Raw genomic sequence first — 19,180 nt, forward strand, 5'->3', positions numbered from 1 at the left:
ATTTTCCTGCAACTGCATCACAGCAGACTTATATAGTGGCCTTATTTCAGGCAATATCTCAACAACACACACAAAAAAAGAAATACAGAGAGAGAAAAAAAAGGAGAATACCCTTAAAACTCAAATGCAAAAGGGCAGGGAGTCAAATTGGTGTAAATGAATGCAATAACATGGAAATAGTTTCATTGATTAAGCTCATTATCAGAATCTGTTTCTCCTTCAGTAGCATGACAAATACGGCCAAAATGATCAAATTAGGGATTTTTTGTTCTAATTCAAACTACTGAACACATCTTTTCGTTCAGACTTATAAAGTTAAAAAAAAAAGGGTACAGTGCCCATGTGTGAAAGAAAAAAAAAATGAATCTGTGTTAGAGGATCGGTGCATAGCTTCACACTTCAGAATACATTTAGCTCTTGCCAATGAACCTGCAAGGGAGACGTGGCTCCTACAACATGTTCACATGATGAAAGGAACATCATTCACCTGTGTGTAAAAGTGACCACGTCACATGGAACATGGCCAAGGAACACAAAAATGATTTGTGAGAAATCCAATACATTCTAAGTAAAGCATGTACATTATTCAGTGTTATTGCTGGTGGGTCACATATTTGACATACACACAATGCAAAATCTTACAAGATAAAAGAAATCAAATTCTTTCTCCTGTGAAACTCATTATCGGCAAATATACATGCAGCTGCTATTACACAAGGAAAATTCTCTTTTCTCCTGTTAAAACAAACAAAATATCCTTTCTATGTAGCAATGAAATCCTACTTAATTCCATCAAAAGTAAAATCCTGTTCAAAACTTTCCTGAGGCAATATGGGCAAATGATGACTGAAGACATCAGTTTTGTAACTGAAGCAGCAAACTGCAAAGTTTACAAATCTCCATTCTGTTTTGCACAAAGATGTGGTTTTGTCTCTTCAGTACTATTTGGAGGATTTGGTTGGGGATGAATTATTTGGCTCAGACCCAATGACTTAAATTGAAATACTTCTATAACATTTATCTGATGAATAATGGTTAACATTTCGCGACAAACTTTTCAGATTATTCCCTTGAGCCATAAAAAAGAGCTCCTCAAATTAAAGTATTTCCCGCTAAAAATTGTCTGTTTTTTCCACAAAGACTTTGGACACTTGTCGGCTACAATCACCAGAGGGTAAAGGTGGTACACAGGTGCACATCAGATGTTTCTGAGAAGGGTAGTGTAAGTTTAAAAGGCCTTAATTTGGTTTTGGCAATGGAGCAGTGCCTCAAAGTTTCAAATGGAACTGGCTTGACTTTTTGTATTGAATGGCTTAACAGATGGGAATTCCCAAATATCGTGGCTTGAGTAGATTAGCAAAAGTTTAATCACCCTTTAAACAGCTTGCTACGGATTATGTAAGTTGAAAATACCAACAGAGGTACCTGTACAGGAGTTATACCATCACTCTATTTTGTTTCATTTATTATCCTTCATCTATGTTTTTTCCCATGAAGAACAACCTTGCTGGATATTAATTATGCAAATGTCGGCTGCGATACCTTTTTCTTTGTATACGCGTACCTGCATGCTTAATTTGAGGACAACTTTGATATGATTGCACAAAAGAAGCATAAAGCTTGTCATGCATCATATTCCCCAAACCAAACTGGGGGCATTCAGCAACATACACAAGCAGCATTTGATTTCTAGACTAACTTCATTTTGAAATGATACACTTGCTAATTATCAACATTCTTACAGGGGAAAAAAAAAAATCATATTACTGTCACGTCAGATCTCGGGATTACACAATGACCAAAAAAACAAAAAGATCAAGATCAAACTGAAGAAAAAGGCTAGCCAGAAAATGTTGTCACATTGCAGCGAGTGTGACATGAACCATACCATATTAGTTCCTTTGGGTAAATGCTCGTACAAAATGAAATGCTCTCAATTCAGTCAGAACAACATGTACAATTAAAAACTAATCACTCAAGAATTATCATTGATATATTTCATCTCATTTGGGGATAGAGGACAGAAAAAAAGAAGACGACACACTCATAATACATCTTTTGACAGAAAAACTCTTAAACTTTGACACTTTTTTTCAACCTGCATCTGTTCTCCAATCCTCCCGTTATCTATACACCTTATTGGGGTCTACTACACTAAAAAAGAAAAAACCCACATGATACACTATGCAACAAAGAAAATTGATTGCCCAACATCAAACCTTTCATGAGCCTCTTACTCTGCATTTGGACTCAGAGAACTTGTTATCGAAGGAGTAACTCTCATTTCATGATTGGTCGGTGCATGGCAACCCGCCTTCAGCTTGCCGCAGAGTTATGCGAGCTGATGATAGCTGGACGCTGTGGACCCCTGTAATCTAATACCTGCCATTGTAGCACACAGCGATCTGTGGGGTCAGGCCCCAGTCATCCATACAGGATGGATCACATGAAAGAATGCAGGGGAATATTATACACCTAAAACACAAATGGTTTGATGCTCCTGTAATGAATCACCTGGGGCAATATTCAAAACGGACAATCGACATGAATAACTATTTTCATTTTTTCCACTGCTCCTCGCTTTTCAGAAGATCTTCATCATATCTTCTCCTGGATGAAGGGGTGCTTGAGAACTTCGTTGATGGACATGCGCTTGGAGGGGTCAAGCATCAGACAGCGGTCAACGACATCCTTCAGCTGCAGCACCTTCCGCTGCTGGTCCTCCGGTAGACGTTGATGACCGACAAGTTCTGCGGTCAGGTCCTTGGTGGGGTTGATGACCGTCATGACTGTCACTTTCTCCTGAGAGGGAAGAAGGGAGGATATGGGTGGAAGAGACAAGGTAATGAAGAGACAAGGACGAATTGTGAACAAAACGGTGGAGGGAAGGAAGGAGAAGGGTATTGGAGGAAGCAAGGGTGGAAGGCAAGGGTTGGATGGTAGGATGGAGGGGAGAAAGGAAGGTGGGAAGAAAGAGGAAAGGAGGGAAGGCAGGAGATAGAAGGGAAAGAGAAGGATGAAGAGGGGTGAAGGAGGGAGCAGTAGAAAGAGGCAAGATGAGGAAGACAAAAGGAGGAGGGCAGGGGTGAAAAGAAGGGGGAAGGACAGAATGAGAACAGAAAACAAGAATGGAAAGAGGAAATGATAGAAAGATAGATAAATTACAAGTGGTAATTAATGAAGAGGGAGAGTATGCACTAATTCATTGACATTACTGATATATCATAGCTACAAAACATCAATAACATACCATGAGAAAACTGTTAATATTACCTCAGATATCAGTACTCAAAAAAAGTCAACTATGAAATATAAGGAACAAAAAACAAAACACAACAAAACAAATATCTCTAAAGATGACTGACTCACCCTTTCGGTGACCTTGTCCACCTCGATGAACTTGAAGTTGCAGTTGGTGTCGAAGTGTTTGTCCCGCAGCATACCCTTACGGATTATCTTGTGGGGCATCTTGCCCTTGAGGTCCATGAAGAGTTTCAGCATGTGGTTGTTGGTCTTGCCCGGGAACATGATCTTTCCCGTGGCCAGCTCGAAGATGGTGCACGCCGCGCTCCACATGTCGATGGCGGAGTCGTAGGCCATGCCAATGACTGTGAAGGGAGATCAGCAGTCCGTAGGTTGTTTGTATGACTGCTATTCTTGTTTTAATGTATTGAGACAAGTATGGCTACAGTCCACAACATATGCATATGGAATCACAAGTTAGGTCACTTTTTGTTAGATAGACAACGGAGGAAGAAAAAGAAAGGTAGTCATTTCAAACATGTGAATGCCCAAACAATTACACTAATTCATATCAACAGCTACATTAACTCATTTTTTTTTTCATTCCATTCTTTATTTACAATCAATCTACAAATAAATGTCTTCATAAGATGTCTGAATAAACAGTGATGTTTTGCGATACTCTTTCTGATGCTTGCCAAAAATCATACTTGCATGCTGATGATAGTATGGTAAAATGATTCCTATTCTTAAAGGACACCAAAGTACTCACTTATTTCAGGGGCGCGGTAGAATCTACTAACGAGGTAAGGTGTGATGTCACAGTCTGCTACGTGAGAGGCCGAGCCAAAATCACACAGCTTCAGTATTGACTTTGATTCATTGACCTGGAACAAGAAAGGCAGCAAAGACCATGAATGACACAAATCTGGTTTAATTGGAAAATTGGGATCAGAAAACAGCTCAACAGAAAACGTTCAGCATCAAAGACAATGATGAATAATTGTATGAATGGAAAACATTGATGTGACATTTGGAAGGGTACTGTACATTGAATGTGCTTTCTTCCCTTCTCATGGGCATAGCCACTCACAAACTAAGTAATTTCAGTTATAACAAAAACTTTTACTCAAGACTCAAAACCTGCCACAATCTGGCTGGATGTCGTAAGTTTTGATTCAAGCATCTATCACAACTTGCACACATACATATGGAATGATACCAGCTAATGATCAATTTCAAATATTTTTCAGCAGGAGGATGAAAGCCACTGCTGAATTTTACAAACTCATAACAGATACCGCCGGAGTTCTGATAGCCATCCCCCATCCCCATGTGTTTGATGTCACTCTAACTCAACTCCCTCCAAGCTCTGCCAAGAAGAAAATTTGGATTTCCCCCAGAAGTTACTGTGCTGGACGAATCCAACATCGCATGCCAGCAAAACTTCACAATCACAATTCGCATTCAGTGACACTATAACTTTCTCACCAGGATGTTGTCTGGCTTGATGTCAGCATGGAGGATGTTGCATCTCTTGAGGAGCTTGAGAGCAAGAAAGAGTTGCTGGGTGTAGGAGCGCACTGCCTTGATGTGGAGGCCAACGTCCTTGCCGTACCGCTTCAGCACCTCGCGCAGATTCATGCTGTGTGAGAAGAAGCCAGTAATGGGTAGATGTGAAAACACAGGACCAGTAAAATACAAATTTTCTAAAGCACTTTTCAATCACTCCTGGAAAACAAAGACACGAGTAAAAGTCAAAACCTGTTCCCATGCACAAAGAAAGTCTCAGAATATAGCTCACGTTCATAACCACTTTGACCTGTGATCAACTTTTGAAAACATTTTGCTAGATGTGGCAAGAGTGCATCAATTTCAATAACTTACAGATCTTTGTACAGCAGAATGAAAGGTGCAATGGAAAGGCTCTATAGTCCTTTTTGACAAAGTAGGGGCACCTAAATGTCATGGCATACAAGTCACTCAGTCAGAGGATACTTACAAAACCCTCATGAGAATACTAATCATCTCTCCTCCCAGGTGATCTCGTCTTCCCTTATTCAGCACACAAGGTTAAAATTCACCTCAACCAAAATAGACCTACAATCAGAGCAAGGTTAAAATCGACCTATGGCTTCTACTGGTGATATACTACGCTGCAGATACTGGGCACAGATGTATATTTCGCTAAAAAAAAACGACAGGGTGCTGAGGAAAAAATGGATATGACATTACCTGAGAGGTTCAAAGACCAGACAAAGATGCTGTCGATAGTTGAAGTGCCTGAAGAGACGGACACAGTGAAAGCGGTCCTCCCTGTCCTGGTCGTTTAGACGTTTTAAGTACTCGAGTTCCTTCATACCCGTCTTGTGCCTGAGAGGTTGGAAAGGAAAGCATGTTACCTGATTGAAAATTAATATCAGCAAATTTGAGGTGTCTGTAATAGACATTCAACAAGCAAATGACTGTATCAGATTATCATTGCATACACTTGCAGAACCAATATATGTGTCTTGTTCATACCAACTAAAGAATAACACCAAGGTTGTCAACCTGCGTAGATCAAAAAACATACTGCTGAACAGCAAAAAGACAATAGAAACATATTTTGAAATCACGCATCACTTCTTCTTTTGAAAATGGAAAAATTGCACATACTGAGTATGGCTAATGAAGTCTCAGAAAAAAAAAAAATTCTTAAAAATATACTTTGTTAATTTTATCCAAAAAAAAAATCACATTCAATATTGTGAAAAGACATCAATTTGTCAGCTCTGCAAGACCAACAAAACACATGCTAAACTTACATGAGTTCATTGTTGCGAATAATCTTGATTGCAACGTCCATCTGACCCCGGGCAGTGTCTCGTGCCCTGACCACATTACTGAAGACGCCCTGTCCCGTGTAGCCGTAGACACTGTAGCGCTTGTCCAAGGTCTCACCAATCCTGACGCCTGAAAGTATAATTAACCGAACATATATTACTACAAAATCATAGGTGCACATAAGCATAAGCACATAAACTCTGTCCCTCTTTTCCACTGAATATGTTTTAATCTTAAATCTTAAGCACACTATGAACAGTATAATGTTAGGATTCATTTTCTTTTTGGGGGGATAGTGGAAGTAATCCATTACTAATTCACATTAGGCAGGGGGAAACATGGCTACATTACAGGGTTCGAAATTGGCGATGGTCTGCTGGCCATTGGCCACCCAAAATCACGTCGGACTAGCTAAAAATCATAAAATTCCGAAGTTACTAGTCCGTCTCACACTCTGGCTAGCCAAAATATTGCTTCAGTGTCAAAATTGATTCTAAGTAGTCCGCCTGGCTGTTTAAAAAAAAGTTAAGTGCGACCCCTGCATTACTGGTGTGGAAAGAAAACTGGACTCATGCATCGAACTTTATTTTTCCATAAGCCAAAAATTTACACAAATGTATCGCTTCCCCACCTTCTACGATCAAAAAATAACCCTGACTTTCCTCCATATTGATATCTGAAATCATCAGCAAGTGCACAGCTCTCTTGTAGGAGGATGCAAAGAGGGTACATAAATATGTATCAATGATTTAAAGATTATAGCAATACTCTTAACTATCAACCCTTCAGTACCATGGGCTTGGGTCAATGTGTACAACATTATGGGGTTTGAAAGCAGGAGATTATCAAGCAGAGGAGTAAAGATATGGGGTAATGAGTTAATAATAAAATAATCTCTTGCTTTCATCTAATATGCCTTGTCTGCCATGGACTACTCGATATAACAGTGTTTGAATTTTGGAGCTTGGGTATTTGTTCCATGTTCATCATGTCACTGCCGGCAACCAGGGGTAGCCTGGTAGTAGTGCCACTGCACTGAAAGCAGTAGATGACAGGTTTGATTCCACAACTGGCTCCTTTTTGCCAACATGTTTGTCAAAATGTAGATCAGCAGTTGCGATCTTACAAATCCTGTTTGTTCAGACGGAGACAAATAATTGAAAACTCATACCCCACTATGGGGTTTCCTGTGCCAATCAGCTCTCACAGAGCACACAAAAGGTTAGAGAAGTGACTTACGATAATATCCCTCAGCATCATCCCAGTTATCGGTGAGACTTGGGTTCTCTGGACCCATCTGACCAATACCGTCTCGTGTTGATGGACTCTGGGAGAAACAGAGCAAAGCAATAAACTGCGTGAAAAAATGCACTGAATACATATAAAATCATGCTTTACAGGCAAGCAGGAAATACACTGTGTAAATATGTTGCTCTGAAGATAATATCAACACCCTCTAAATCAGAATGCACCTTCTAATCAAAGACAATTTGGATGACATTTTCAACATCACAGTCAATGACACTTTATACACTTTAAATAGTTGTATCACAAGTATTCAGATAACCTCTGTTGTTTAACTTCTCACCAAGATGGCTACTACTGTTTTTAGGGGGCCACAAACTGCTAAACAGTAGTTTCACATTCACTAATTTAAACACACTTACAACATGGTGGTAAGTGCAGGTCCATTTCTCTCATGTTATCCATTTCATTAGAGCTTGTTCTTGTGGGAACAAGAGCATGGACAAAATAATGTTGTACATGTACATGGTACAAGCTTTTTAAATGATGATTCACAGCATGATTTCATCAATAATTCCATTCATACATTTCTCACACATTTGCAAACCTACTCGTTTTAGTACTCACCATTTTGAACATGTCAAGTTCACTGAACATATCCAGACCATTACGGCTAGCTGTTTGATCTGCATGGAAGTCAGCAAAAAGTACAAAATCTTACTTAGATCACAAAGATGACATTAACTGACAACCCTGTCAAATGAATAGCCATAATCCATCTTGAACTCGATTACTTGCAGAAGAGCTATGGCAGAAAACTGTACAACACCTAGAGCATACCAGATACCACGTCATAATTTTCTCTCCTTCAGTCTTGCTGGACAAACTAAGATATTGACCAGTCTTCTGAAATGCAGACAGTCATGCCAATTGTTATTTTCAGTCTCAGTCAACTCAGTTCTGCTGAAATGACAGAAAATCACATGGATGTGTTGCGTTCTACAATACAGACAGCATTTTTTCGGCACTGGGCTATAGTCATTAGAGAGTTAGCATAATAAATCTACTGCAGAATAAATACTGTAAAACACGATATATTCGCGGCATGAACATTTCGCGAATTGGAGCCGACGGCCTTTCTCGCAGCATGAAATTTTCGCAATTTGCTACTGGCATCCAATGCATATTGTGTAGGCAAGAACTTTTGTGTGCATTTTAATTTCACGAATGTTGCCGCTCGCGAAATGTGCGAAATTAAAATGCACGCGAACATTCCTGAATCTACTTATTTCATCCTGATAAGATATTTTTCACATACATAGTACAAAGGAAATTAGAACTGAAGGATATCAAATGCGCTATCACAAACTCATACTCAGGAATGACATTTGCTTATGAAGTGTGGAATCTTTCATACAACAAAATCCAAAATATAGGTACCTCACTAAGCACCAAGGTGCACTTGCTACAGTCTTGAAAAACAAAACAGACAGGGTAATCTAGACATACTTAAATGAAAGGATTGACCACATAAGCCCATTCATTCATACATATGGAACAGATTAAATCCCAGACTTTTAGTACTGGTGATGACAACAGATTGAATCTGCAAAGCCACTTGCCTTTTTCTGACTTTGGCTTGACAATGTCAGCTAACTTTTTCTCTGCATTCTCCTCCCCTTCTTCCTCTGCTGCAGATTTGGCATCCATCGGAGACTTTGTCTCTTCATCACTTTCACTTTCAGCAAACACTGCTTTCATCCTCTTCCTCTCAAGCTCACGCTTGATGGCTTCTTTGTCAACATCGTCTTCATCCTCCTTCCCATTTTTTTCCACCACGGTGGCTTTAGGGACCGCATCTTTATCATCCTCCTCCTCTTCCTCCTCCTCCTCCTCCTCATCTTCTTCATCCTCTGCCTCCTCTTCCTCCTCACTGCTGTCATCGCTGCTGTCACCGCTTTCAGAGGATGAGCTGCCATCGCTGGCCTCCTCTTTGTCTTCCTCTTCGTCCCCCTCCTCATCCTCATCCTCGTCTTCCTCGTTGTCATCGCCATCGGCTTCATCATCGGAGTCTTGGCTCCTCGTGACACTGCCTGCCTTTTCGCTGACCTCAGGTGATTGGTCCTGTGAGGGAGGTTGTGAGGTCTCCTGGGCTGGAGTGGAAGCAGCGCTCTCTCCCTGTGGAGCTTGATATTTCTGGTCATATCAAATACATGAAACATATCGTATAAAAAATACAGCTTAAAATAACCGTGGGGGAAAACCAGAAATCTTTACAAAACCAAGACAGTCAGAATCATTAAAAGACAGCCTATTTTTTTGAAAGCATTATAACATCTTTGCAAACCTATGATGAAGCTAAGGCCAAAAAAAAAAAATTGTTGCATTGGCGTAACCCGCCCGACCCTAAAAATTCCGCCGACCCCATGTTTTTTTATTATTTTTTTTTGCTATCGATATCAAATATCTTGTTGATTGCGATCGCGATCGCACAAACCCGGAAGTGGAAACGGCTCTGGGGATATCGGATGTACGAGGGAGAGATCTAGCGCCTCGCATATAAGCCTTCCTTGATCAGTACGTCATCTGTTTCCAACACGGACACGTACTCTAACAAGATTTATTCAGTGTATACGTAGCATTCAGACTGCGATGTATTGTGCACAGTTTTGCCATAGGTTTCTTGTGTGGAGAACTTACACGAATCTGTATATGTGGGACTGTAATAGAGATCGCCGTGTGCGATGAAAAGATCGTACATATGGGTCAATTTGCATCTATCTTATCTAAGTCAAAATAGTAAAATATGAAGTGAAAACATTCAGGATAGGGATTTCAACATCTTTAAATTCTGTGAAGGGGTATAATTCCAGTAATATCGGCCTCATAAATGATTTGTAGAATAGATGAACACAGCACATTCGGTGCAGCAGTTGTAACTGTTTACTGAGCTGAGCACGAGTTTTACACGTAAAATGCAGGTAGCAAAAAAAAAAAAAAAAAAAAAAAAAAAAAAAAAAATCCGCCCGACCGGCCCTATTTGAAAATCTCATGTTACGCCAATGCAACAATTTTTTTTTTTTTGGCCTAATCATCAAATATTACTTGCTGTTCTTGAATTTTCCACAAGGGGGGTGATAAAAGACTAAACTGTTGCATTGGTTTTTAATCACAAGCGCACTTTGAGTGTTGAACAAAGTATTCTTGCATTAAGTCTGAGTGATATCATGTTAGAAGATTTGATATTAACTCTACCTCTCCTGGGAATGATAAACTGACACTGGAATAGACTAACCCTTTGTCAGTGAGTGTATTAATAAGACAGAACTGTTGACCACACCCTCGGAGAAAAATTGATAATTCACATGGTCAAGCAAAGCTCTGACTGAAAAATGACATTGTCACTGCTGCACAATCTCCTCTAATATCACGAACACCTACATGTAAGTAACAATTTGTATTTGATTCTTTTCTTTACACTAAATCAGGTGAAGTCTCACCAAGGCAGCATAAAAAATCAACGGAAGACAAATATCAAAGAAAAGAAGTCCTATACCATCAAGTCTATGATATTCAACATGCATCAAAGACATTTTAAAGAGAGAAATAGCATGCAATGTTCAATATTTTGGCCCTTCACTGTGATCACAGAAGGGATGGAACTACATTGAAAAGTCTATTACTGACCTGCATGAGTTGTTTCCTCTCTCGTCGCCGCCTCTCAATGACAGCTTCTTCATCTTCCTCATCATCTAGATCCATATCAGGAATTCTGATGAAAGAAGAGAGAACATGACGAGATCAGGAGAGCACTTTTCCCTAAATCAAACAAGGCTTGATCAGCAACAATCTCAAGTCATGAAAATGATTAGCTCTACTCCCATCTGGTGCACAAACATTGCATTTGCAAAGGTTTGGGTACTGACAGGCAAGAACATATGATCATGTGCTATTGCTGAGCAATCTCATCAATTTAGCAGAAGAATGGTGGTACAAGTAACATATAATACAAACGTTTGGATTTCATATAAAGAGGAGTGAATAGAAAAGGAAGTCTGTTGTAAAGGACAGCAGCTCAGCTATGAGGTTCTGAAAATCTGCAAGATGCGACCTCCACCTGTAGAAACTGCAGTGAGAACAGGTAAAGGCTGTCCTTGGGCAGTCATGGTGGAGGTTTCAGCATTGGATATTGCTCTGCGCAGATGTATAGTGAGAGGGTATAGTGAGAAAATCTGTACAATACTCACTCATCATCTGAGGACTCCTGCTGCACAGTCAGCCCTTCCGACAAGCTGCCCTTGAACTTGTCTCGCGGTGACCTGCTCCTACTCCTGCCCCGCCTCCGTCTGCGTCTGTCAGGCGACCTGCTATGATTCCTCCTCATAGGTGACCTGTTCCTGGTCCTCCATGGTGGAGAGGGGCCTCGTTTGCCACGGCCCCGCCCGAATCTATCAGGTGACCTGTTGCCCGGCAACCTCCTCTCCAGCGGACTGCGTCCTCTTCTTTCAAGTGGGCTCCTCCTCCTGCCTGGCAGAGGGCTGCGACTTCGCACTCTCACCTGTGGGGACCGGCTTCGAGGGCGCCTTTCTCTGCTGCGTTGGATTGGGCTTGGAGAGGGAGGGCGGCGTGGAGGTGAAAGCCTTTTGGATGAGGGGCTTACTCTTCTGATTGATGAGTCTGAAACTCTACAGGGTACAATCGAGAGAAACTTCCCATCACAAAAGCACATGAAAGGTTGATTCTAAGTAAGCAACTCATTAACTTTTACCCATACAGTCTGCATCCGCTGATCTACACGATATCCTGTAGTTCCCCAGACACTGCAAACCCCAATGTACATGATAATCAGTAGCAAAAATACATGTAACTGGGACAACGATGTCTCTTTATGCATCTTATTATAGGTGTGAATTGACCTAACATCCCAGTCCTTTGTCTCACTTCCCTTCACTACTTTTTGGATTTTGACCTTCACTTTTCAAGTTTACAACTGTCAGAATGGGTTTGTATCTAAGAGAGATTGAACACTGCCGTAAAGCATACATACTGCAATGTAGTCCTATTCAAATGGTTCAAGAGCTACCCTAGATCACAGCAGCTGTATCAGTTTCCATATGTCATCACATTTATAAGCATCGTGATACTTTATGAAGTCATATTACACTGGAAAGCTTGGAAAGCTTACATTATGAAGATGTACAAGATAAAGATTATTACTTTTTCATTAGTGGGATCTTTCGAATAAGTGAAAAGATTATTCATATACATATTTCATAGGTGAATATCATGTGACATCACATGCATGTACAGTACTTCTCAGAGGATTCTAATTTACATCTTGTAAAAAGACTATCATTTTCTCTCTCAGTTGATAAATTATTTTCCATACTTTCCTTCTCATAAGTGATGGTGACATCAATTTGAAGTTGAGAGAGCAAAGATGAGTGAACATGTGCGAAATAGCTTTGGGCCTCAAGAGCTTATAAATTGCATTATGCAATACGTGAATACATCTGTATGCCTTAATAAAGCTTCTATGGTGTTGCTGGAAAAAGTAACAGCTGTTTACAGAGCATTAGGAACACAGAATATGATTTGTTGACATAGATTTCTAAATCTTACCTATCAATATGCAAAAATGTATGACAAAAATCTACTGTAAATGCAGACACACATTGCTTGTATCACTGACTTGAATACATACAAAGAACTTATGAATCTCGTTAGATATGCACTGATGAGAAAAATTATATTTACAGAAAAGAGACACAAAAATAAATGGTAATCATGCTTGCTCTTACCTCTCCCTCTTGGGAGAATGTGATCTGTTTGGCCTCGGAGACCGCCGGCTAGTGTCCTGCACTGACCTGTGTTCACGGGAATGTCTGTCTTTCTTGGGAGAAGACCTGCTTTCATGACCTGAGGATTTCCTGGCCTCTCTGTTTTCCTTCTGGTCGGTTTTAGTGGCACTTGGTGGGGGAGATCGTTTCTTGGAGTCCCTTTTACTCTCCCCATCTTTGGAATGCTTCCGGTCACTCGATGCAGAGTGACTATGTTTACTAGTCCTACTGTGGGCAGATTTGCCCGTAGTATCTAATTTGCTACTCGACGACCGTTCCTTGGCCGGTGACTTGCTGCGATTACGTTTTCTGTGCGAACTTTCGCCCTCTCTCCTCTGCGATTTCTCCTCGCCCTTTTCGACTGATTTGGATGTGGATTCAGCATCTCTGTATGCCCTTTTTGATGCGGAATCAGTCAGCATTTCCGCTTCCTCCTCCTCATCTGTCTGGTATCCCTGAGCGATCAAATTCATCCCTGAGTGTTCGTCATCTGCTGTGGCAAGGAGCTGCGCCTGTAGTAGCTCTTTCTGCTTCTCAAGTTCCGCGAGGTCTGCCATTTCCCTGGTCTCCCTCCGGCTTGGCTTCTGCTCGAATTGAGGCAGGGGAATGGTGTCTTCCAGTTCTATATCCGATTCTTCTTCCATTACCACCTCCTCCTCTCCCCTGGCTGTGGCTTGTGACTCTTCGTTTCGCTTGCTGCTCTTGTGACGTTTGTGTTTGTGCTTGTGTCGCCTGTGCCCCTCCTTGTCTTTATGGTGCTTGTGTTTATGGTGGCTCCGCTTGCTCTTGTGCTTGTGCTTCTTGTGGCGACTGCTGCCGCTGCTGTGTGTTCGGTGCCTGCTGCCATGACTTTTGGCCTGTGTAGATGTCTCCTTCACAGCATTTTCGTCATCTGAATTACTGGATGCTCTGGTGATAAAGAAAACACAACAACAACAAAAATATTACTACTACTGTCCTGCAGAATGTGACAAAACATTCTCTTGCGCACACTTACGTGATGTCATGAAACCAAATGCGTTTTACAGTACAACCAAAGTATACAAAGAGAATACTCAATTTGCTCTACAGCCTTGCCCACACATGTTCATGACCTGCAACTAGTACATTACATTACAGGCACATTAGCATCAGACAAGGCCTGTATCTCAGTAAATCACATGCAGTGTACTATCTTTAGGGAAATCTTGACCATACATTGCCTTTCTGTCACCACGGATGTTTGCATGCTGGGTGTTTGAATTTGTCAGATGGCCCCATTTTGCCCAATGTACACTGCAAATTAACCAATGACTTTTTTTTTTCAGCTGTTGATATCTTTGATAATGATAATGTATGCACTTTGTTATAAAGCAATGGCTGCACAGACAGACAAACAAATCTACACAGTAACATTAGGAGTTAGAATAGTTCATTTCTAGTCTTTTGTTCAGTCAATGTTTTTTGTTTTGTTTTTGTTTTTACCTTAGTACTGCATTAGTTAATAGGGTCTAGAGTAATCATCCCTGTTTGCAACAGAGTGACTATTTGCGACAGGGGCTGTTTCATTCATTGATAAAAAGGCCCAATCATGTGCGAGATCGGAGAGTACCCTCACTTCCCTCTTCAACATTGCAACTCCCACTTTTATTCTAAAGTGGGACTAAGGACACTTGATACATTTTAACTGTTTTATCAATGGATGAAACTGCCCTGCTGCAAACAGGCACCCTGTCGCTAACAGGGATTACTCTAGATCTAATACACATTCATTCTCACTTGTGTCATTTTTGTGACAAGATTAAGGAGTGACTTGGCATGACATGTTTCTTACTCCGATTTAACACCATGTGAAGACCATAGTATAGTCAGTAAATTTGAGTGCTAGTACTCTATTGAATGATGGTTCCTACTACATTTTGGATCAAATATTTATCCTCTACTGATTGGTTGAAAGATTTTCATGTGATTACAGGTACTGCATTTTTAGCTATGTCAGGATATCAGCATGTTTGACACTCCATGAAGTAGTGTACCTTTTGCAATATGATGTCACTTCTATGATGACATTTTGCAAATAAAATACCAGTATGGTTGGGGCACCACCTATCGGCAGGGCACCTTCCCATCGGCACCCTGTGTATCATGGCTTTTTGCGTATAGAACGAAAAGGTACGCGCGGGATTAAGTGTCATTAGCTGTAAAGACAATAAAAACAAAGAAACCAAAATCAAACTCAAACAAACCAAGCTAAAAATTACACATCCGCTCAGTAACGACACATGGCTGTGAAATTCACGTGTATTCCCTATGGCCTGTGAAATTCATGTGTATTACCTATGCTGTGAAATTCACATGTATACCTATGGAGGGGAGGGGGTGCCGATCGCAAGGTTCCCTTTTTAGCTGCGCGAAGAAAACGGAACGCACGCACTAAAATTGCGCTATTTTAAAACTGAGATTCATAATCAACGAGACGGTCACGACATTCAAAACTGCAGTATTTATGGCATATTTGAGATAGAATTAGGCGGATTTGTGTTATACAGTTTAGAATAAACAAGCTACAGATCCTTAGGGTGACGATACGTGGTACCCCCAACCCTACTAATATATACGCAAAATAATATCACAAAGCAATTTTGAAATTGTGCGCAGCTTTGTACCGTCACTCTGTGAAATGCAACAATTGTGACATCACAAAGAAATTTTAACATTGCGCACTGCCTTGTATCGTCACTCGGTGAAATGACATGCATAATCCCGTTCCATGCGGTCCCACAATGCGACTCGAGCCATGATCTTAGAGGGGCGGACTGCACTTTGTACACATGAGGTTTCACAATTGGTGAGCTCAATGGACTTAATCAGAAATGTAACTCCATACCTTTAGTATGCCTTGAGAGTGAGACTTGAGTGATGATCTCTCCCAACCAAGAACAATACTTGTGTGAGCGGAGTGGCACATGACATGCGGGAGAGCGTGCTCACTTTGTTTCTTCTTTCTTTCTTTTTTCATTTGGTACGCTTTTCATATCAGTCACTGATACACCAATTTTTTCCAAAGATCATCGATAGGTAAAAAATCGGCGATCATTTGTGATCGGCATTGGATCGGCATCAGATCGGATGATTGGTTACACCACTCTCTATCCACCACACAACTTCTCGCCTCACATTTTTTTTCCATAGACCCTATTTTCCTTCTGTTGTTTAAATTTTGTATCCAAAACATAATATAAACATATTTTCTGGTTAAAACTTATAAATAGGTCTAGTGTAGGCCTCGGTGCTTCGAAAAGAACTAAAATTATTCTGTATTCACCTAATGAGGGGCTCTTTTGGAGCCACCTCAGCTCTGTCTGCCCATATAGACCCCGTTCTAGTTTTAAAGGGACTGTACAGTTCTGGTCGAGGTGAGGATCTAGCTAGCTAATACTGATATCGATAGTAGGCCCTACAGTCAGACAGTTGTACGTCTAACGCTGTGAGTCTAAGTAACTGTTGTTGTGTTAGACGCTCGACAGTTACTTGCGTTTTTGTGTGTAGGACCTTGTAATACACTCCACAAAACACAGCACCAACAACACAACGTCAATGGCGCAGTGATTGTGATCCATTATCTAGTCGTAATCTCGATTCACGAAACCCGAATTTGAAACTAACCGAGCTGCGTGCAGAGAGCTTATCTACACTAATATATCCTAAATACTATTGTTTAGAACACTGTGAAGTGTACAAATGTACATTTAAAAGCATTAGTAAGAGGTAATGCAGCAGGGAAGCACAATTTAGCGTTGATCATTGTATTCGCCGGTTACAGACTGCCGCTTGTAAGAGGGCTATCTATCCACACGACGAATACCGATTCTCTACACGAGTGTGATGACGAAAGTGTGATTTGCGTTACTACCCTGAGCTTTGAGAGCAACCATGCGGCTTGAACATTTTCGCCGATGGTGCTATGGAAAATGATTCTTGATAAACTCACCCATCTGTCTCCATATTTTCGTCAGGACTCTCGGTTTTTGCCATATTTTTTCGATATAAACGAAGAGACACTCCGTCTTTCTCTCTTGGTCAGGTGCGCGTCGTTGCTTGATCCCACTAACTTAAGTGCTAGCGCGAGCGGCACACACACTGCTTGCATGCTGCACCCAATACTGTAGCACATCCACAGCACACGTACAGTACGTATGATGCTGTAGTATACACGATGTGATTCAGCTGCTGCGTTCGCAGCGCTGCTGCTGCTGGCTGAGGCTAGTAGGCCGATCGTGCCCTGAACGTTGAGTACGGGTTGGTAGCTAGCACGGTACGTCGAGGAGTCTACACAGCGCAGGCGCAGTGACAAGCTGATGAGGGGAGAGAAACTCGCGTGGATCAGGCTGGGTAGTAGACTTAGTAGTAGAGATTCATTATCTCGCCATTACAAAATGAATGGTCTATAGAAGCCTTTCCTTATCATAATATACTACTAAGTTCTAACTAGATACAATGTATGTCATTTATGATTATCATCAACGTCTGATATTAAGTAGAATCTCTTTTCTTGACCCGGGAAGTTTATAAAGGTGTAAGCAGCATGAAATTTTATCGCTGTATAGGCCTATATGAATCATGAAAATATAGCAACAATAACTGCCTTCACCGACTCCCTGGAAATCATTCAAGATTCAAGATATCTTATTGTCATGTAAAAATATACATCAAATTTGTTTTCGGACATTTGTGCAGAGTGCAAAGGTGTCATACACACAGTAAGGTAATCACTCGCAACTGGTGACTGGGCGAAAAAATGGATGATGGATTTGAACACAGATAAGTTAAGGTTTTGACAATATCCAGGAAAAGAAGTAAGGTGCAACACGTGTATCATCTGAATAACGCCCCTCTTGAATCTGTTGAATCCGTGAAGTACTTGGGTGTAACCATCACTTCTGATTTGAAGTGGACCCAACACATTAACAATACTGTCAATAAAGCCAATAACGTGCTTGCATTTCTAAAACGCAATCTTCGCATAAAATCTGATGTTAAAGTCACAGCTTACAAAACGTTGGTTCGACCAATTGTTGAGTATGCTTCCACAGTTTGGGATCCATCTACCAAGAACCTAATCCACCAAGTGGAAATGGTCCAGAGAAGAGCTGCGCGATTCACTTTAAATCGCTACCATAACACCTCGAGTGTCACCAAAATGCTACAAGAACTTAATTGGACCACTCTGGAACAGCGCAGAGAAAATGACAGGCTAATTATGATGTACAAAATACACAATAATCTCACTCCTCTTTCAGCACAGGACTATATCATCAAACAGGCTACTCAGTTAACGAGAGCCTCGCAACCACACTCCTACCAGGTACCATATTCGAGAACTGAATCGCATCGCCATTCGTTCTTCCCAAGAACTGTAAGGAACTGGAATTCCCTGTCGTCAGAAATTGTTTCAGCGCCATCTGTGGGATCATTTCGAAACCGTCTAACGGTTGATCACAGTGGCTAGTATTTTCGTCAAATTTTCTATGTGCTTGTAAATATCTGTATATAAATTGTATTATAATGTAAATAGCACCAGTCTGCAAGAATCTTCAGTCTATTGAAGGAGGCAGACTTAATCAGAAGAAGAAGAAGAAGAACTGAACGACATGCAAAATATACACAATGACATTCAGTACATGTCAACAGCAACAGAAATAAAAGTTCAAATCATGAGTTTTATTAGTAGTTTTTAGGCGCGATCCATAAAGAGAGATATATAGAGATGATATCTCCGTGGAACTAGTATCTATAAGCCTACTCAATCTGAGTCACTCAGTGTCAAGTCCGTGTCCTTCCTTTGAATGAATACAGTTATTACAGTATATAGCTGGAGTGTTTGTGTGTTGTTGTTTTTTTTTATTGGACTGCAACAGCCACTTGAATTCATATTCAAGATGATGTTACCACTATATGAAACATAATGAGGTAGAAAAAGATCAAACAAACACAATTAAAGATTGCAATTTCCCTCCTTGACTAGGCTGGAATTGATCATGTGGAAG

General features: G+C 40.7%; 1 protein-coding gene across 1 annotated transcript; it reads right to left on the reverse strand.

Annotated features, from left to right (window-relative positions):
• Nucleotides 1-1,790: 1,790 nt before the first annotated feature.
• On the reverse strand, nucleotides 1,791-17,234 carry LOC139728923 (uncharacterized). The gene is made up of 13 exons (XM_071639851.1): nucleotides 17,125-17,234; nucleotides 13,116-14,063; nucleotides 11,562-11,999; nucleotides 11,002-11,086; nucleotides 8,937-9,510; nucleotides 7,942-8,000; nucleotides 7,309-7,396; nucleotides 6,051-6,198; nucleotides 5,479-5,616; nucleotides 4,735-4,888; nucleotides 4,016-4,130; nucleotides 3,370-3,608; nucleotides 1,791-2,802 (listed from the first exon to the last, which is right to left on the reverse strand). The coding sequence occupies exons 1-13, from the start codon at nucleotides 17,166-17,168 to the stop codon at nucleotides 2,599-2,601; spliced, it is 3,234 nt and encodes a 1,077-aa protein (XP_071495952.1). The 5' UTR covers nucleotides 17,169-17,234; the 3' UTR covers nucleotides 1,791-2,598.
• Between the last annotated feature and the right edge of the window lie 1,946 nt (nucleotides 17,235-19,180).

The sequence above is a fragment of the Diadema antillarum genome, unplaced genomic scaffold, assembly GCF_040938485.1.
Source record: "Diadema antillarum isolate AM-2024a unplaced genomic scaffold, OU_Dant_1.0 seq00000205_RagTag, whole genome shotgun sequence".
In the NCBI taxonomy this organism is placed as follows: Eukaryota; Metazoa; Echinodermata; class Echinoidea; order Diadematoida; family Diadematidae; genus Diadema; species Diadema antillarum.